The sequence below is a fragment of the Borostomias antarcticus genome, assembly GCF_949987555.1.
Source record: "Borostomias antarcticus genome assembly, chromosome: 17".
Taxonomy (NCBI): Eukaryota; Metazoa; Chordata; class Actinopteri; order Stomiiformes; family Stomiidae; genus Borostomias; species Borostomias antarcticus.
The window spans coordinates 17107511-17129228 of NC_140250.1; the positions used below are offsets into that span (position 1 = coordinate 17107511).

Genomic DNA, 21718 nt, shown 5'->3' on the forward strand with positions numbered 1-21718 from the left:
TGCGGTCATGGAGGGTTTCGCAGCTGTAGGTGCCGCGGTCAGAGAGGGCGATCTTGTGGATGGTGAGACTGCGTTTCCTTCCCTTTTGCTTCAGGGTGAACTTGGGCCCCGGGTGGATGACTACGCCCTGTCTCATCCACTGCACCTCTCCCGAGTCCAGACTCAGCTCCACTTCCAGCGTCGCCTCGCTGAACTCCTCGGCCACAACGGGCGCCATGTTTTTGGTAAACAGCACCTGTTCCTCTGAGTACAGTATGCACACAGACATGCTGCTTGTAAAAATCAACGACCTCATCACTGTATTTACACTCTAATTGACACGTTTAATTTACCTGAAACATTTTTCCATGGTGAGAAAACAGAGCAAAAAAGATACTGATAAGTTACTGATAACTAAGGGGAAATTACGGAGAAATTACAACTATATCAAGAAATTTCTCATGACATCTTACAAAACAATCTCTTGTAAGGGCAAGTTCATATTCAGAGGCCAGTAGCTCTCTCAGTAGACAGGCTTCCCTCAATGTTGAGGCACAAGCCACAGTGCCACTTGTCTCTGTCAGTAACCAGAGGAATTCTAACAGGAGAAGCTGCTAAGCGGCAGCCGTCAAAGGCGCCTCTTCAACAATTTGAGTCTGAAGGCGTCATTATTTAACACAAACATGTTGACGTGGCATTAATGTGCTACTGATGCTATCAAGGAATGTTTGCACTTATGTTACATTACTATTACTGTAAGAGAGGAAGGATTCCTGATATCTGAATTTTCAATCAATTAGTGTGAATTACATCTTACATACTGTAACCTACAGTAGAATATGGTAAAAAAATAAAAAAATATATGTTATTATTATACAGCTCCCATTAATGTAATTTGTTCATTACATTTGGTCATTACATTTGGTTATTACATTTGGTTATTACTTTTGGTCAACTTAACAAAGGCTCTGAGACCTTCAAGCAAACTAGCATGAAGTTGATGAATGTGGTCTTACCTTGAACTCGGAGGTTTGCCTCAGACAACACCCCTTCTGCGTTGGCTGCCACCTTGGAGCTGTCTGACACCTGGCAGTTATGGATGCACAGCATGTGGCACAGTCCGTTACTTGAAATGACAAACCGCTCGTTTGGAGCTATTGGCTGGCCACGGATGCACCACACCAGTTTAGTGTCCTCGGGCGAAACAACACACTTAAATGTGGCATCTTCCCCCTCACGGACTGTAATGTTGTGTAGCTCTGCGATAAACTCAACAACGCGAGGAGCTGGGAGCAGAAGGGGAGGGGAAGTTAGAATAACGCTAACACAGGGAAAATGTCAATTTACCATCATTGTATTATCGTGTATTTTCAAAATACAAACTAAACATCATGCTTACTTTCAACTGTGACCATGGCAGTAGTCCTATCATCCGTGGATTCACAAGCATATTCTCCAGCATCCTCAGCTGCTATCTGGTGGATAGTGAAGCTCCGCTCTCGACCTTGTGCCCTTATCGTATGACGACGGTCAGGACTAATGTCTTGGCCATCTTTGAGCCACTGGACATCTCCCTTGGGTTTGTTGATCTCACATCGTAATGTGAGGCTGCCATCCTTTAAGGCCAGGACATTCTCCAGATGTCTGATGAATTTCACTTTCATCTCTGATCATAACACATTCAACAAGGATCATATTAGTCTTAGATTTAGGAAATAATTAGTCTTAGATTTAGGAAATAATTAGTCTTAGATTTAGGAAATAATTAGTCTTAGATTTAGGAAATATTCAGAAATATTCTACCTTGAATAAACCAATATGCCGATAGATAGGTATAAACTTTATTTATCCCCAAAGGGAAATTATTTATTGTATGCAATACCTTTGGAAATAAGGGCTTCATTGATTTAAGAAAATAATTTCTTAGGACAGCAATATCTCTCAAAAGACTGAGTTGGTCTTCTTAACTAAAGGACCTCATGCAAGTTTTCATGTCGCAACCATCTCTATAACTTACACATTACAACAAGTTAATGGTTCCTCATATAACTACCGGGGTCACAACATCTTTACCTTTCACATGAACAGTGAAAGACATCTCATCCGTGATGGCATCACAGATATACTTCCCGCCATCAGATAGCCTCAAGGGATTGATGGTGAGGGCGTGTCTGCTGCCCTCACTGGATATGTGGATGTTATCTTCATTCAATAATCTGCCATCTTTCATCCATCGGACATTTGCTTTGTCCTGGTTCACCATAGCGCACAGTGTAACACTTTCATTCTCATAGGCAGAGAGGGGGTTCACTTGTTTATTCACAAACTTGACAGGAGGCTCTGTGGAGTAAATCACAAGTCAACCATCATTATTTGGTGATTCCCTGTGGTTTCTGGTGACATTTATGTACAAGTTGTAAAATACAAGGCCTTCATACTGTACATTTATGTACTATTTCAGAATATACGTACATTGAAAATGAAAAGATTTTACCTTGGACCTCCACCCGAGTTATCATTTTGTCATCAACCGCATCGCATGTGTATTCTCCGGAGTCAGAAGGTTGAAGTCCTGACACAACAAGTCTCCTTACTCCATTGTGACAGTGAATGTTTGTACGAGAGTCAGAACTCAGTAACTTTCCGTTCCATAACCACTGAACAGTGGCATTCAGACGAGATACTTCACACTCCAAAAAAAGGTCGTCTCCTGCTAAAAGGATGTGGTGTTCTGGATTTCCAGAGTTCCCTATGATGGATACAGGTGGTTCTGAAATGAGGAAAAACATATTTCAACTTCAATGAAGATTTTCTAGGTAAGCTCTTGAAAAGTCAGTGTAGCTAACTGGGAGTACCTTGTACGGTGATACAGAAGACCATCTTGTCATCCTTGGCATCACAGGTGTACTCTCCAGAGTCGATCATCTCAGCATTCAGAACAACCAGTGAACGTAAAGTCCCTTGCTCCTCGCAAGAGTAGCGATCATTGTCATCGATTAGACGGTTGTCTTTGTACCAGTTGACAACAGCATTATCCCTTGAGAGCTCACATACTAAAACAATGTCATCTGATACCAAGAACTGTTTTTGGGTAGTTGCATCAGTTTTTCCCAGGATTTTCACAGGGGGCTCTATGAATAAAAGACAACCGACAGAGGGTGAATAGGGGCTGGAAACTAGAATACCAGGAATATGTGACATCTCATCCTTTTTTTTACCTTTGATCTTGACCTGGAAGTCCATCACATCATCCTTGGCATCGCAGATGTATTGTCCAGCATCCTCCAATGTCAGTGAGTGGATGGTTAATTGGCGCGTTACACCATCCTCGACGACAGTGACGTTGCTGCAACCTTCCATTTCCTCGCCGTTCTTCTTCCAGCTGACCTCAGCACTGGATCTGGACACCTCACAGTCCAGCACCAAAGACTCTCCAAGAAACTTCTCCACCCCACTGGCCATTTTTCTGGGACGTACAAACCGGACAGGGGGCTCTTTATGAAAAGAGAAATGAAAAGACGATTAATGAAATGTATTATCAAGTGATTATTTGGTGTTTGAAGTGAAATAGTAAGAGTGAAAAGCTCAAAATGAAGTAAATTCACATGACCACCAGAACTCACTCAATCAATCAATCAATCAATCAATCAATCAATCAATCAATCAATCAATCAATCAATCAATCAATCAATCAATCAATCAATCAATCAATCAATCAATCAATCAATCAATCAATCAATCAATCAACCAACCAACCAACCAACCAACCAACCAACCAACCAACCTATCTATCTATCTATCTATCTATCTATCTATCTATCTATCTATCTATCTATCTATCTGTCTGTCTGTCTGTCTGTCTGTCTGTCTGTCTGTCTGTCTGTCTGATCACGGGGCTACATACATTAAAATCCAAACATTCACTTAAACAGCTTAAATAACATTTTTATGGGGGTTTCCAATGCATTGTCAGCTTCTACACCGTTCAGTCAATGGGACCCCTCAAAAGCAATTTAGGTTTTATACCTGCAATGTTCACAAAGAAGGTCACAGAGTCATCAGCCGTGTCACACACGTATTCAGCTGAATCTTTAACAGTCGTCTCTGGGATGATGAGTCTCCTGTAGACCCCGTCCACCTCTAAGATCAAGTTGTCATTCTCCTCGACCTCCAGCCCATCCCGATACCAGCGCACCACTGCATTGGGCCTGGAGATCTCACAGCTCAGAACCATCCGCTCAGACGTCTGCTGACAGAGTTCCATCTGGGACTGGCTTGGAGATACAATTCGAACTGGCGGCTCTAGAAAAAGGAAATGGCAACAGTTCAAGCTACAGTATGATGCCATGGTGCAATAGCAGGTCAATTAGTCAAGAAACTAAAGCCCATTTGATTGAAACCTGTATGATGTTCTTGGACGTATTCTTGATCTTATTTGCTTTTCATACCTGTTATACTGAGCTGGAAGAATATTGAATCATCAGCTGTATCACAGACATATTCGCCCGAGTCCTCAACACCACTACAAAGGATCTTAAGTCTTCGGTAAGGGCCCTCAATTTTCAGCTTAATGTTCTCGCTTTCTTGCAACTTTTGTCCATCCTTGAACCAATTCACTACACCATTCGGGCGGGAAAGTTCACAGCTGAGAATGATTTCCTCTGGGACGTGGCGATCAAGATGGACGTCCTCTTTAGGATACACAATCACCACAGGAGGCTCTACAGTACATATCAGGAAAAAATCATGACTTAAACATCAAAGCAAACACAAGTAACTGCATTTCTATACTACTCCAAACAAAGCACAATGAACAGACAGCTTTGAACGCTGATCAAAAAGTGGATTTTGAAATCCAATCTTCATTACCTCGTATGTTCACCTTGAACATCAAAGCGCTGTCACCAGCTCTGCATGTGTATGTCCCAGTGTCTGACAGCCCAGCCGACTGGAGGATCAGAGTCCTATTGGCTCCCTTTGCTTCTATGACAATGTTGTCGCAAGGCTGTACTTCAACGCCATCTTTGTACCACTGGACTATGGCCTCAGCCCTGGACACATCACAGGACAAAGCAAGACGCTCTTGTTCCACAACACTTTTGAAGAGGTCTTCCTCTGGGATATCTACGAATGTGACTGGAGGCGCTGGAATAAGAGATACACATATTCAATGACGTGATGACAAGATCCCTCTTTCTGTCAATATAAGTTATTGCCAGGTTTGCGCAGGTTAGACATGCATTTACGTCAAGCATGGATGATTGTCTGGATAGCTCCAGAGGAGTCTGTATCCACTGTTGAAGCAAAGAAAAGTGATTAATAAAAGGGCATGGTGCAGTTAGGCCTGGCGAAGAAATGAAGGATCACATGCTTTTTCTCCTCCAATGGCCTCCTCAGCTGTTTGACTTACATGAAAAGTACAAAGATGAAAGACAAGAGATGACACAAGGAAAAGATGAATTAAGATGACCATGGATCAGTTTGATGGAAACAAATGCCCTATATATATATATGGGATATATATATTAGGAGGATGTATAAGCAGCGCCTCAAACCAAACTAAATGGATATGGCCGTGATCCAATGATTGCTTATTCTGTCAAGAGAAATGCCATGAATATGAACAGACTGCAACATGAGGTTATTGGTTGCATAGCAAACTGGTGATCTAAAGTATTGAAAAGATTTGCATGTCACCTTTCACTTCCACAAAGAATTCACTGATACCATCAGCTGTTTTACAACTGTACACCCCAGAGAGAGAAAATGTGGCCGAATGGATAACCAGAGTCCTCACTGTGCCCTCTGAGTAGATCTTTATTCCACATTGCGGGTGGAGCTTTATTCCATCCTTGTACCAGCAGATCTGGCCATTGGGGTCTGAGAACTCGCATTGCAGAACAATGGGGCTGCCTGCTTCAACAGACATGATCCTCTCAGCCTCGGAAGCAGCTGAGAGACCAATCGGTGGAGCTATGGATGTTTGAATTCATTTTAAGACATATTTAAAGGTGGTTTACGTACATGTTGATAATACATATTAGTACAAATAACAAAAAATAATGAAAACAAATTTGAAGAAATTGTCCAGTTGTACAATATGCATCTCTAGACTTGGGCTGATTGCTACTCATTGGCTCATAAACAGAGGGCACACTTAATGAATGCTGTGTGTAGAGTTAAAGTTATTGCTAGGGTATATGTTTTTTTTAGTTTTTTTTTAAGATTGGTGATTATGAAGTCATCCAGTTGTTTCACTGGGCATAGAGATTAGGTAGGCCTACTTGATTGTTGATTAGTTAAACTTCTTTGAGCATAGCCGTCTCATTTGTAATTCAAAGATGTTCTCTACTGAACTAGCCTGTGTATTATATGCTAAACCATCTACATGTTATACTTTTGAAAATCATATTGATGAAAAACCTTTGAAAAACTTCAAAGGGCAAACACGCCCAGTGACATCATTGAACATTTTTGCCCTTAGTAGTTTTTCTGAGATTTCCGCAATAAAAGTAGTTTATATAATAAAATGTAATTGCACATATCACATTGTCCTTTTTATCTTTCATCAGGTCATCCAGTTCATCATTAGTAGATTGTTATTTGTTGCAACTTTAGATTAGGGGCTGCAAAGAGTTTAATTAATGAGTAGTAAACCATTTAGGAATACATTTAAAGCACATTAGTAAGAGATTAGAAAGTTTTTCAACAAGTTAAAGATTTTGATTTTGATTAGGGGCTGCAAGATTTTTTTTTGAACTGTACTATGATGAAGTTCCTGTGAACCCGTCATGGTTGTTCTGCATGCTTAAAATCATTTGTTAAACATGAAATCCAAATCATATCAAATATGATTCAAATCATTTGTATTCTTAAAAACATTTACAAATGTATTAATACACATTAACATTATTTAACACTGAGCAAATCTACAAGTAACATTGGTAATGTGTCATAAATCTACAGATCATTTGTGAATGTTAAACTAGAAAAAATATTCATTAATCATTTACAAATGTATATAAATTATTTGTTAATAATTAGTTCATTATTAATTACTAGTTTATAAATGCCTAATAACTGATCATTATTATGAAGTGTTACCAATAAAGGGTAGATTAAATGGACAGCTTGCTCATTTTACCAAATATTAATCAACACAATTGTTCGGGAAACTCAAAATACTCAGATCACCTGCAACATCCACCTTGAATTCTATTTGGTCGTCCAGAGTCTCACAGCTGTAAACCCCAGAGTGTCTGAGCTCTGCTGATTGGATCATCACTGCCCTCAAAGTGCCCTCTGATTGGATGTCAAGTTCACTCCCTGGAATGAGTTCTATTCCGTCTTTATGCCAGCACACCTGGACAGTGGGGTCTGAAACCTCGCACTGTAGTATCATTGGACAGCCAGCTTCAACAAACTTGTTCCGTGCAACTTCTGGAAGTGCTGAAAATGTGACAGGAGGACCTGAGGATTTGGAGACAACTTTCAGTGTGCAGTCCAGGTTCTATGATTCCTTAATTGCATTTTAACATTGAAATAGGGTGTGGTTTTGTCACTGTCAAACCATGTAAGGGGTTTATACAGTATTAATCAGGTACAGTTTTACAAGGCAACATCGCAAGGTAGTATTTGTTGGTATTTGGAAAGCGTCTGATTTTGAAAAAAAAAAAAAAAGGATAAGGAGATGGATTATTGTAGATTAGAATGGGGTGTTCTTATGAAATATATCAAAGTGTGACAAGTTAATCCCACACCTAGAATATTGTTAAAAAGGGTGAGGGTGTAAGAAAATCACCTTGAACATCCACTTGGAATGACACAACATCATCACCAACACTGCAGGTATACAGCCCAGAGTCAGATCGCTTTGCCGAGTGAATAACTAGCCTCCTCACATTGGCTTCCCTTTGGATATCAAGACCAGTTTTAGTAGATACTTCAACCTCATCTTTACACCAGGAGACCAGTGCAGAATAATCTGACAGCTCACATTGTAATACAATGGGAGAGTCAACCTCAATGGACTTGTATCGCTCCACTGATGGAACAGGCATGATCTTTGACGATGAGCCTAAAAAGGCATGGTAAAGCATTAAAGAAAAATTAGTCTACATCAATAAAACCACAGACTGTACTCAGTACTAAGACTTGGCTTAGATCAGTCGTGTTAGTTACATTTCCTTCAACACATGAAACATAATTAATCAAGCGTCCTTCGGCAATATGATTAAAATCGACATTACAATTTATATACATTTATTTTATTTTATCGCGTTTTCAGCCAATTTAGTAGCCAATTGACCCAGACTTAGTGTCCAATTACCCCCTACTCAGTGTTGAGGATTTGACTCGCAACCGCACTGGCCTGTCGGCAACGCAAAGGAGAAAGACAACTCCTTGACTCTCTCAGCTCGTGACCGTAATTCCGACAACAGACGGAGCCACTGTAGTGCGATGAATCCTCGAGCCGAGAGTAAACTAACAACCCTCAGGGAATATGCCACCCTCCCTGGGATCTAGCCGTACTCAGATCTGGCAAGACTGGGGCGCAAACCCTGGTCCCCAGTATGCAGCTGCACCAAAACACAATGCATTAGAATGCCATCATTACCATTTAAGGCTACGCTAGCAAAAACATCAGCTCCTCATTGTGTAGTAAAAAGCAGTGTAGTGTACTGTAGATGCAAATCACCTTTGATGTCCACTTTAAACATGATGGTATCATCTGCTGTCGAACACTCATACATCCCATCATGTATAACATCAGCTGATTCGATGAATAGTGTCCTTGTAAGACCATCTGATTGGATGTCTACTCCATTCTGTGGTAGGATCTTTGTCCCGTCTTTGTACCAGTAGACCTGGGCTGTAGGGTGTGAGAGCTCACACTGTAGTACAATCGGGCAGCCTGCTTGGATGGACTTGCTCCTCTCAGCATCTGGAACTGCTGAGAACCTCGCAGGTGGAGCTATGAATGTCATTGATCGCAAAGGGACATTTACATGTTAATATTCTCTTATATTGTGAATGGAACAAAGTTGTTGTTTTTTTAAGATAAGAAATACATTTCCCCAACATGTGAACATGATTAATCACACAGGACAAAGCGTACAGTAAGTGACACAACAACATTTAAACAAGAAGGCGGACAAACACAAAACAAGAATAGAACCAAAGAGCAGGGAGTGCTAGATTCAAGGTTTGTGCAATCTCACAGCATCCGACAACATTTTGTTACACTGGCATGGATGACAAGACACAAGCAGTGGGTTACCAAGAAGGACTTTCATAACGATTAAGAACGTAACTTGCTACACATAGCCATTTGTTCCCTTTAAAACACTTAAATTATAAAAGGCCCAACTTATTACTAATTACTGACATGTTTACATGTAAATGAATGGGTTGGCTTGGCATGAATAATAATGCAGCATCTGCACCTGGCTTCAGGTTATGAACCTGTACATAAATCTCAGCGACCACATAATTTCACAGGATATACTGTGAAAAGGAAGCTCTTACTGGTCCTCTCTTTAGATAAAACCACTTCCAATCCTTCCAATACAACTGTAAGATAGTTTGTCCACCTAGGCAAAAAAGTATAATTTGGGCTATGAGTTCTAGGAAGATACGAACAATGGTTAAGTACTTGCTCAAATGTTTTCACAGTGTAACTGCTTGGAATAAAAATATGATCTATCCAGAAAATATTGTCCGTCAAATGGCTATCCCATCAAGATCAACCTGATGCTGTTGAGCTTTGCTAAGTTTGGCTTCATAAACCAGTATAGCAGATGTCTTCTGTAAATATGACATACATTAGCAATAAACCTTAAGCCGTTAGTTGCCACTACAGGACATGATTAGTTAATTTATCGATTAGGAGCTGATGTGGGCATCACCTTTTACTTCCACTGTGAACTGGACACTATCATCCAGTGTCTCACAACGGTATACTCCGGAATGGGACAGCTCTGCTGATTGGACATTCAGAGTTTTCATAGCTCCATCTGATTGGATGTCTATTCCACTTTGAGGTAGAAGCTCTGTGCCATCCTTATACCAGCAAATGTGGTCAGTTGGCTCTGATAGCACACATTGCAGTAAGATAGGGCAGCCTGCTAGGATGGTCTTTCTCTTGTCAGCTTCAGAAATTGCTGAGATCTTCAGTGGAGGAGCTACAGGGTTTAACATGGAGAATATCCTGGTTATTGAAAAAGGGAGTCACCAGAAAACAATCTTCCAAAACTTTAGTACTGCAGGCTATGCTGTGGTTCAGTATAGATACTTGAGGCAGCATGACATAACATTGAAACAGACCAGATACAAAATACTATTTGATATACTTTAACTTTTCTGTATTTGATTGCTCATGTCTAGGGCTGTTCCAAAACTACACAAATCCCGCCCACCTGACCAGGGGCGGACTTACCCATTAGGCAAAGGAAGGCAATTGCCTTGGGCCCCCAAATTACAAAGGGCCTAATAAAAGCCCCCAAAACTTAGTTTTTTCTACTTTTCCAAAAATCCATGTGCTATTCATGAGTGTCTCTGTCAGCCGTGCGCCGTGAGCCGTGCACATCTGTGGAAATTATTGAAACAATACTGCACTATTTCAAAATTGAGGCAAATAAGCTAACGTTATTCCAGCAATGCTGAAAAAAAGGAGAAAGCAGGAGTAAACTCAGGAAAGAAGAAAGTTTTTTTTAAACGGTTTGCCAAAGGTAACAACCTATTTTCACGGTGGCTACTGACAACACTAACAAAGAGCAACAACTGCTTGCGCTATTAGCGTGAGCATTGCTAATACAGTAGCGAAGAGGAGCTAGCTGCATCCTTACAGGAGAATCCTCCTTCAACTGGATAACGTAACTGATGAAGATGGCAAACAGACAGATAATAACCAACAACTAGTGAGTAGCAGTCACTCTACTAACCATGGTCAGGTGAGTTTCTTCCCCCAGCATTAAGTCACTAGCAAGCCCGATGATTCATAATCAATAACTACTGTAGCTAGCTAGCTAGCTAACACTAGCTTAATATGAGGTGATTAACGTTAACTAGTAGGCTCACTAGCTAATGTATCTCTACTCGAAGTAGCTAACAGTTACAATATCTTACTGACATCATGTTATTATCAGCAGCCTTGCTATCTTTAGCAGATGGGCTCGTAATCAGTGAAATGCTATCCAACCAGTAAAAATACCAGTAAGGCCGTTAATAAATAAGGATTGAAAAGGATGGAGAACAAGGGATGTTTAGGGCCCCCATGTCTGTGTTTGCCCTTGGCTCCAAAATGACTAAATCCGCCCCTGCACTTGACACTCCAGACTCAAGCAAATGCTCAACTGAAAGCAATACATAGTATTTTGACCCAGGTCTGCATAAGACTGAAATTAGACAGTCACAAGCATCTTATCCCATCTTAATGATTTGCCTAGTACTGACAACCAAGTTTTGCAAATGTCAGTCATGCCTCTGCACTTTGTCATGGCTGTAATGTCTGTATATAGTCAGTTGAAACATTTTCAACACTGTCCATGTCATCAACATGATGTTGATTGTGATAACTTCCAGGGCATGTGTTATGAACAATTATTTGTATTATGTGGGAATTATTGTTGAAGATAGTGATGTTGTCACCTTTTACATCCACATGAAACTGCATCCCATCATCTGTTGTCTTGCAGCTGTATATCCCTGCATGTGACATCTTTGCTGATGCGACAACCAGTGTCCTGATGGAGCCTTTTGATTGCATAGCTAGCCCAGTCTGTTCAAGTAGCTTTAGGCCGTCCTTGTACCAAGTGACTTGGGCTTTTGGGTCAGATATCTCACAGTGTAGCACTATTGGACTGCCAGCTTCAACGGTCTTGTTCCTCTCAGCTTCACAAGGTGTTGTGATTCTTACAGGCGGAGCTGGAGGTGTGTGAAGTAACATCAAGAGAGAATTGCATCATTGTCAAGAAAGATGTACTTCAACATAAATTATGGCTGACTTACCATGCCAAAAACTCTCAAGAGTTTGATTACATTTTCAATTTAGATGTACCATAGACTGCAACAATTGTTTTCTATCATAATAACATTATTATTTAGTTAGATTTAAGATTCAATGCATTCAAGTTAATTACACTTTTGATCTGAGGTAAACTCAACACTCAAGTGTTATGAATCACGCAAGCTCAAAGTATCAAATTTAGAAAAAAATCAGTATCCTTTTAGTATGAACTAAGTCTAGTAAGTGGTACATGTAGATATGGTCAAATGTCAAGGATTGCAGAAAGCAATCATTTTACACAATTTCAAAATTGTGTCCATCCATTTTCTTGTTTGATAAGTCTAACCATTTGAATCACCTTCAACATCCACCTCATATGCAATGGCATCATCATCCGAACGACAATTGAGTTCTTCTGACTGGACTATTACTGTCTCTTTGAAATCATAAGGCTCCTCTGATTGGACAGTTGCCATATCCATACATTTGTAGGGTTCTTCTGGTTGGACAGCTGCTGTCGTCATGGATTGATAGCCCTCTTCTGACTGGAGAGCTGCTCTTGGTATGGCATGATACAGCTCCTCCGATTGGATAGCTGCTGTCTGGATGGAGTGATAGCCCTCTTCTGACTGGAGAGTTTCTCTTGTTATGGCATTATACAGCTCCTCTGATTGGACAGCTGCTGTCTGGATGGAGTGACGGTGCTGTTCTGATGGGGAAGCTGCTGTCAGTACTGAGTGACTGAGCTCTTTTGATTTGACAGCTGATCTCTGCATGGAATAATATTCCTCCTCTGACTGAACCATTGATGTCTGATTTGAGTTAAAGAGCTCCTCCGATTGGACAGTTGCTGTCCGCATAGATGTATGAGACTCTTCTGATTGGACAGTTGCTGTCTGCAGGGATTTATGAGACTCTTCTGATTGGACAGTTGCTGTCTGCAGGGATTTATGAGACTCTTCTGATTGGACAGTTGCTGTCTGCAGGGATTGGTCTTCTGATTGATCGATAGTAGGTTGCATCGAGGGATAGAACTCCCTCGTTTGCACAGTTGGTCCTGGCATTGAGTGCTCTTCTGATTGGTAAGGAGAGTGTAGCTCATGTGATTGAAGAGGTTCAATGTCTTTGTAGTGGGAGGCCTGGACAGTAGAATCTGAGAGCTCGGTGGGATCTTGAATAGGGCAGGCCTCTTCAAACGATGAGTTCTCAACTTCTTGGTCAGTTGAGAGGTTCCCTGGAGAAGCTATAGGCATTGTGATGTACACAGAGAAAGTTTTTCAATTGCTGTTCTTTTGCTCCTTATCAAAAGTCCTTTTATATAAAAGTACTGCACATCACTGTTAGCATGGAGGATGACATTGCAAAGACAAACACTTAAGAGGGGCGACCAGCAGCACTGGTCTGAAAATCCATCTTATAGTAAAATACTGTAGTTAAAATGTTTTTAAAATTTGTCATAAGAGTTCATTGTCATTGCAACAGAGAAAGAGGTGGGCAGCAAAGGGAATGAGATGACCTGATGATGAACAAGACATAAGATGCTTCAAGAGTAGAAAGCCGCTTGTTACAAGCATACATGTCTGTTGTTTGATTCTGTTAAGAATGAAGAATCACAACTTCACAAACAACATGAATGTTAGTATGAAGGAGTTCAGCCACTCACAGACCGGTTTGATTAAAAGCCCAACAATAGCAGGAAATGAGATGAGATCAGGGATGATAAAGATGACTAAAGCATTTTTTTACGGCTTATGTCTTAAAAGATGTGACAAATAATAAAATACACCACCATTGTTAGTGGCATGTATGTTCCAGGTTAAATGGAGTTTGCTAATGTTGAAATAACATTGTATCACCTTTGACATCCATAGTGCATTGGGAAGACCCATCAGATATCTCACCACTCTCATCGCCAGAGTGACACAGCTCTGCTGTTTGGACAAAGCCACAGAGAAAACAATGAGCTAGGTGATAGCTTCAACCATGTTGTTAAATGCTTCTGTCTGATTCTGAATTGAGTAGATACAGGTGTACACGGAACACCACCTTTGATGTCCACACTAAACTGGTTGGCATCACTTGTTGTTTCGCAGCCAAACTTCCCAGCACCGGATAAGCCATCAGAATGGACGAACAAAGTCCTTATGCTGATCTCTGATTGTCTGTCCAGTCCACTTTGTGGGTAGATCTGTGTTCCATCTTTGTACCAGCAGGCCTTGACAATTGGATCAGAAATCTCAAATTGCCGTACAATTGGGCAGCCTGCTTCTATGGGCTTCTTCTCAACGTCTGGGCCAACCAAACATGCCACAGGTGGAGCTACAGGTGATCATTGGGAGGATAATTTAGTGTGAATTGAGTGCTTTAAAAATAGCTTTTCAAAAAGCATCAAGCCTTTTTAAGTATTAGCTCTGTAAATCAGAACATGTGCGAACCATCCAATAGCTATAGTAAGAGAGTTAGTTGCAACTAAAGCTAGAGTAACACAAACATTTGAGAAAAAATCACCTTGGTTTTGTATAATTAACTGGGCAAGATCATCCACAGTCGCACAATAATACGCCCCTGAGTTGGAGGGGTGTGCAGGTTCGATTATCAGCTTCCTCTCGATGCCTTCCATTTCGAAATCAGGTTCCCTTTTAGAGATGTGCTCTACTTCGTCCTTTTGCCATGAGACCTGGGCAACAGGATCTGAGATCTCACAGGGTAGTTCGGTGGGGAAGGTTGCTTCAAGCGACTGGCTCTTCACAACCTCTGGTGTGGGTGACAATCTATCTGGTGGAGCTAAAGACCCATATTACAATTGTGAGCTTTAGATATATATTTTGGGTAAGGTAACAAAAATTCCCCACTCAGACTAATCTGTAATTTCTCAGACCATTTTCAAAGAGGTAAACCCATAAATTCAAGCAGTATTCACAGTACAACAACAAACAGCTTCTGATTTTTAGTTAAGAACGTATAAGGTACGCAAGTCTTCTAATCATTTAAGAAACAGGTGTAAGTTCACGCAAACACTACTTAGAGACAGACAACACAAATAGCCACACATGTTAAACGTGTTACTGTAAGTCTCTGCAAAATGTCTAAGGGTTACTTAGAATCTTAACCAAAAAAGCCACAAATCACCTTTGACTTCCACAGTGAACTGGACAGTGTCATCAGAAGTTTCACAGGTGTACAGCCCTGAGTGAAAGAGCTCTGCCGATTGGACAGTGAGCCCTCTCGCAGTGTCGTTGGACTGAATGTCCAATCCGGTTTGTGGGTGGAGCTTTTCCCCATCCTTGTACCAGCAGACCTGGGCAGTGGGGTCTGTAACCTCACATCGCAGCTCAAAACAGCTGCCTGCTTCCACAGACTTGGTCGTCTCAACTTCAAAGATAGTTGAGAACTTGACTGGTACAGCTAGCAATAAGATAAATCGTGTTGAGATTGCAATAAAATACAATTGTGGGTACTGTAGCATCAGCAAACTGCAAACCAATAGAAGTAGCAATACAATATTGCATGTACAATGTTCAAAGAAGATTGCAGAAAACACAAAGACGGCAGGAATCATTAGTTGCTCTTAACAGAGGACAAGGGAGGGTTAAATATTGAAACACAGAGCAAAGGCAAAAGGGGTATAATGACCTTGAATCTCCACATGGAACTCCATAGTATCATCCACTGTGATACAACTGTACATTCCAGAATGCAACGGCTCTGCCGATTGGACAACCAAGGTCCTCACATTGTCTTCTGATTGAATATCTAGTCCAGAGTTAGGAAAAAGCTGTGTTCCATCCTTGTACCAGCTGACCAGGCCATTGGGGTCTGAGAGCTCACATTGTAGTACGATTGGGCAGCCTGCTTCAATTGACATGGTCCTCTCAGCCTCTGGAAGTGCCGAGAACCTCACAGGTGGAGCTACAGATATGTTTAAATCTGTTTAAGGTCATCTTTACTACATTATGGTTTTGCTAAGACAATCATGATTTGGCGAATTCAACCATATCAGTATAGACGGGTCAATCAAGATCAAATGTTAATCAAGTATCAAGTCATAAAAGAAGGAGAGATAATAAAGCTAATTTGTTAATAAGTGACAAGAGAAAGAGCAACAGCCAACCTACTGTACAAGACAACTGATGTTAGTAGCTTCACTAAGAGGGAGCTTGTTAATTTTCACATAGCCCAAAAATAAAACTTTAAGTCACCTTTTATGTCCACATTGAACTTGATGGCATCACCCTTTGTCCTGCAGCTGTAGGACCCAGAGTGGAATAGTTCTGCAGACTGGACAGCCAGTGCCCTAGTGATGCCATCTGACTGGATGTCTACTCCATTCTGAGGTAGGATCTTTGTCCCGTCTTTGTACCAGTAGACCTGGGCTGTAGGGTCTGAGAGCTCACACTGTAGTACAATCGGGCAGCCTGCTTGGATGGACTTGTTCCTCTCAGCATCTGGAAGTGCTGTGAACCTCACAGTTGGAGCTATGGGTGTTTAGATTTCATGATGGTTTGTTATGTCTGTGCATGGTGTTGTTTTTTTAGCTTGTTTACATAGATGTCTAAGTCATGAGGAACCTTGACAGAAATTCTATAAATTCAACATGAACCACTTGCCACTCACCCTCAACTTCCACATTGAATCTGATGACATCATCAATGGCATCGCAGCAATACACTCCGGAATGAGAGAACTCTGCTGATTGGATGACGATTCTCCTCATGGTGCCTTCTGATTGGATATGAAGACCCTCCACGGTGTGTAACTCAACCCCATTCTTGTACCAGTGCACTGGTACTGCCGGGTCTGACAGCTCACAGTAAAGCACAATGGGGTTTCCCACTTCAACAAACTTATTGCGATCCATCTCCGACAGTGGTGTGAACTTCACCAGAGGAGCTGTAAATTTCAGAAAATGAATGAGCCATATATTGCCATTAATCACAAATTCTTGCAGAAAAAAGGAGAAAACGCACATCTGGAAAGCTAGGAGAGGTGCTGGAGACGGGGAACAAAACTAATAAGAAGGAACGACACTGTACACTCTGGTCTAGATGCAAAAAAATATTTAAAAGGATGAAGGCTAAGGCCGAAACGTTGTCCTTTTAAATCTTTTTTTGCATCTAGACCAGAGTGTGCAGTGTCATTCTTTCTTATCATTAATCAAAAATCCACCAATTTCTTCAAATTTATTTTTCTGGTTGTGACACAATAGTGTGTTTTGGGCAATGAAAGTACAGTGACAGATATTTCTGATAAAGACATGAAGGAACATAATTACGCGGATATAATTAATTCGTACCTTGAATGTACAATGCTGCTGAGTCTCGAATTCCATAGGCTATGAATGTAATCTCAGCCCCGTTGTCTGTATCTCGTACCCCTCGTATGCGTAGGGCTTGGTGTGTCCGTGACCGCCTCATGGAGTAACGTTCATCCTCTTGAAGCTGAGTGCCATTCAAGAACCACGTTCCAATAACTGAGGCAGAAAGTTCGATAGAGAAGCAGGCATCTTGCCCTTCTGGTACCAAGGCATCTTGGAGGGGTGCTTGTATTCTGGCCACAGGTACTAAAAGAAACAACAGAAGACTATTGTGTGATTCTTAAGATATCATTATTGATAAGACTTACATTTTCATTGTATAGAACTGTGTTAGTCCAAATGTTTTTGGATATTTGAAGGTAGTAGTCTTTGCTTGTACTGTAAAACCACCATTTCTGCAAATGGCATGGTACGATGACCCCTTAAGGCCAATTTATACTTCATCGTACGACACTTACGAAAATGTCGACAGACAGAAATAACGTCACTGTCAACACTTTTTTGTGTCAGACAGGGGTGTCTTTCACCTACCAAACTTTCTAATGTCGCAGACGCCTTCACTTTCGTCGCACAGCTTTGATTGGATAGCTAGATAGAAGGCACGTTCGTTGCCATGGATCAATCAGCAACGTGTCTGCAAGTTACCATGGAGGTGATCAGACACTTCGCTGAAGTATAAATGTTAAATGTCGGTCAACTTTTTTTTTCTGTTGACAGACATTTGTCGTACGACACTTGTCGACTGACTATAAATTACACTTTTGAGATGAACATCTAACCCTACTCATACTGCCATATTACCACAGCTCTTCTTACCCAGGTGGACTGTCCTTGGGAACTCCACATTGTTGCTTCTTCCATATTTGTTGACGCTGCAGATACGGAAGCGATAGTCCGCCTCACATGGGACGCTGTCGCCAAGGATCTCCACAGAGGTGGCCGACTCCGTGGTCAAGCATTGCAGCCACTCCTGGGAGCCGGTGCCCACTTCCTGTCTTTCCAAAACGTAACCCGAGGGAGGGTTCTTCCGGGTGTCCAGTGCAGGAACCCAGGAGAGGAGGGCAGCGTTGGCACGTTCTGTGTTGATCTGCACCCCTACTGGACAACTGGGAGGACAATGTCTGGCCGCTGGAAGCAGAACAAAAAAATATGTATTATTCAGATGGATGTATTCTGATTTTCTGACAGTGAATCATTAATGAAGCAATATAAAGTATATATGTGTAGCTTATTAAGTTCTTCAACTTACAATCCAAAGATAAACGATTAAAGATAAAATGGATTAATAAACCAATACTGTATATAAACCCTTACCTTTCACCCTAAGCTGAGAGGATGTCTTGGATCTACCCACAAAAAAAGTCACAAGGCCAGAGTCTTGGGGTGTTGTGTTGACAAAAACCAGGATGTGAGTTTTACCAAAGGACTTCAAGATGGTCTGGTGAGTCTCACGCAGCTCTGTTCCATCTTTGTACCAATGTATATCCATCTCCTCCTCCTCCACTTCAGCACAGAAAGCAGCATTCTCCCCTTCTAGAACATCCACTTTTCGTGGAAGCTTACGCATGATTGTGCCTGAAAAGGTATAGATTAGAAGTGTACTAGTAAACAAAAGCCGAGTTATTGGGGCGGTAGGTAAGCCAGTAATTAAGTAAGTAGCCTTGGAACCAGCTCAGTGGCCTTGTGGTTAGAGTGTCCTCCCTGAGACTGGGAGGTTGTGAGTTCGATCCCCAGCCGAGCCATACCAAAGACTATAAAAAAAAAAAAAAGGTACCCATTTCCTCCCTGCTTGGCACTCAGCATGAAAGGCTGAAATTGGGGGGGTTAGATCACCAAATTATTCCCGAGCGCAGCACTGCTGCTGCTCACCGCTCGCCCAGGGGATGGGTCAAAAACAAAAAAACAAATTTCACCACCCTCAGGTCGGGTGTGTGACAATCATTGGTACTTCCACTTTAACTATTTTGTGGAGCTCTGCCCCACATGGCAAGCTCCTATTAGCTTGTGAAAAGCTGGCCAGCTACAATTGACTGAAGAATTTCTGCCTCAGGACACCTGTGTCCCGACCACTGTATAAGTGGGCTTCGCCTGCACGTCTGCTCCTAGAAACTTTCAGCTTGCAAGAAGACTGGCAAGTAAGAAGAAAGAGATGTCTACGCAGAGACTCACCGTGGAGCTGGCGGCATCCCACTGGGATCCCGGGCCAGCACTGCCTAGTCTACCTGAGAGGTTCTGCGGTTGCGGGTGCCCCCTACAGCGACGTGGGACATCCACTCTAATTCCGCTGCATGGGGCCGAAGCACGCCAAGGCGGGTCTGGTTCCATCTACCGGCTGCCAGGCCTGCGCTCTTCTCAAGTCTATGGAGAGGCTCCTTCGAGCGCTCCAGTGTCTGCTGCCGCCGGGGAACAAAGATCCTGTACCCACGGAGGGTGGCTCAGCTGCCCCCCCCCCCATCGTCTGATGAAGAAGATGATGGCTCTGAGGCAGACGAAGACTCAGAAGGCCAAAATGTGAGCGGTTCCTCCTCCATTGGACCTGAGCATGGGTCCTTCAACCGCGACTTCCCCAAGCTGCTGGAGAGAGCTGTGCATCATCTCGATGTTCCCCTCCCGGAGGCTGTAGCTGTGACGGGGTTGCCTCTCTGGAGTTCCGTCTGCTACGGGGTGTCCACCAAGCCTGCATCTTGTCTCGTCCCGGCGATGCCTGACCTGGAGACATTCGTGGAGGCGGGATGGGGACAGCCTGCTACACTGAGAGCTCCGCAACGTCCCTTCGCGAGAGCTACAAGAGTGGCCGTCTGGAATGACGCGATGACGGCCGGCTGCCCAGCGTTGGAACCTGACATCACCGCCGTCCCAGTGCCCAGATCCTCCGCCTGGGGTTTGGCCAGAAAGCCGCTGATGCCGGACCCCAAGGACAAGACCACTCTGTCCTTGGTGGATAAGAGCTACGCGCTCGCGGCGCAGGCTATTGCTGCCACCTCATTCATAGCCATGCTAGCCATGTACATCAGCCAGCTGGCTAGGGAGCAGGCACCTTCTTCCTTGGAAATGGAGAGCGGAGATGGCCGAAGCCACAGGGGCCGTCGCCCAGCTTGTGAGAATCTCTGCCTCCTGCTTAGGTGGAGTGATGGCCACTTCTGTCATCCAGCAGCGTCATCTGTGGCTATCTCTGACCGGTCTACGAGAGGAGAGCAAAGGCATTCTCCTCAATTCACCGGTGAGCAAAGCGGCGTTGCTTGGTTCGGCTGTCTCTAACATCCTGGAGCAATGTCGCAGCCAGGAGCAAGACCGGCTCCTCGTCGCTCGTCACCTCACCGCTCCTGGGAAACATGGTGTGCTAGCATGTCCTCGTGCCTCGGATGCTGATGTCACGACCGTGAGCAAGCGACAACAGTGGAACAAACAGAAACAACCTGCTGTGGGGTCTCTCCCTCCCCAGCCAGTCCGGAGTGCCAAGCCCAGCTCGGTCCTCACAGGTGCGCCGGTTGCCCACCCACAGGCTTAGGGCAAGAAAAGATGCATCTACTGACGGTGCGCAGAGGTGCGTGACTGTCCTTTGCCCTACCCACTACGCTCTTTTAAGAGCGGTAGTGAGAATGTTTCCAGGCTAGGTGACAATAAAAATACAAATAATTGTCATTTTGGTTGTCTTGTGCCTGTCTGTGGTAGCGTACAGTCTACATCTCATGTTTTGCTTAGCTTAGCTAGCAATTGGCAGAACCGTGTTGTAGCTCCTTTGCACAGCGAAACAGGGAGGGGGTGTTTGTGAGTACGACGGGACCGAGCCGCCCAGAGCTCCGGTCCCATCGGAAAACTTTGATGTGTCCGGTTCGAGCCGTGGTGTCTTCCCCTGCTACACCAGCAGACGTGACAGCCGTCGGTCTCAAGTGTAAAGCAGAAACGTGTTCAACAATAGCCGCTGACCTGCCACTGCCTTGTTTGAATGTGTCACACCCTCAGGTTCGAGCCGCAGTGTCTTCGTGCGCTGGCTAGCTCGCACGCCAGTGGCTTAGCCAGGATTTATTATGTGGATGGGCCTGGAGAAATGTAGCTGGACCACACACCCAGGAGGACACACTGTAGGTGGGTGGTCTGGGGGACCTTCTACATCAGAATACTTTTGAGCAGCTGTCTGTTTCTGGATGGATGGTTCAGAATCTTCTATGCAAACTCATTTTATAAACTGAAACAAGGGTCTGTGCAGACAACACGAATTCAGGACGATTTTGGGCCGATTTTTTGTCGCAGACAAAGTGTCTAGCGTCGGGCCCGATTTTGAACATCGGGAACGTTCAATGTCAGGAACGTCGGTGTAGTCTGACATGATAGAAGTTCAGCGATTTGGCATCTGGGAGGCCCTACAACACCCCGACGAAAAGTCTAGTATGTCGGAATTGTTTATATTTTCCTGCCTA

The 21718-nt window shown here is 43.0% G+C and overlaps 1 protein-coding gene across 1 annotated transcript in view; it reads right to left on the bottom strand.

The window, feature by feature from the left end:
* Positions 1-21718, bottom strand: part of obsl1b (obscurin like cytoskeletal adaptor 1b) — a gene marked incomplete at its 5' end in the record, with an annotated part of 38091 nt that overhangs the window by 11077 nt on the left and 5296 nt on the right. Inside the window, 22 exons of the mRNA XM_084452031.1 lie at positions 1-243; positions 996-1265; positions 2474-2749; positions 2835-3110; positions 3198-3473; positions 4006-4281; positions 4428-4700; positions 4849-5030; positions 5117-5124; positions 5777-5931; positions 7174-7428; positions 8678-8851; positions 12345-13229; positions 13888-13917; positions 14033-14275; positions 15116-15391; positions 15620-15865; positions 16186-16440; positions 16601-16876; positions 17280-17546; positions 18117-18428; positions 18615-18875. The exon at positions 1-243 is cut by the window's left edge and continues 24 nt beyond it. Of these exons, the coding sequence (XP_084308157.1) occupies positions 1-243; positions 996-1265; positions 2474-2749; positions 2835-3110; positions 3198-3473; positions 4006-4281; positions 4428-4700; positions 4849-5030; positions 5117-5124; positions 5777-5931; positions 7174-7428; positions 8678-8851; positions 12345-13229; positions 13888-13917; positions 14033-14275; positions 15116-15391; positions 15620-15865; positions 16186-16440; positions 16601-16876; positions 17280-17546; positions 18117-18428; positions 18615-18875 (5715 nt within the window). The remainder of the gene's footprint in view (positions 244-995; positions 1266-2473; positions 2750-2834; positions 3111-3197; positions 3474-4005; positions 4282-4427; positions 4701-4848; positions 5031-5116; positions 5125-5776; positions 5932-7173; positions 7429-8677; positions 8852-12344; positions 13230-13887; positions 13918-14032; positions 14276-15115; positions 15392-15619; positions 15866-16185; positions 16441-16600; positions 16877-17279; positions 17547-18116; positions 18429-18614; positions 18876-21718) is intronic.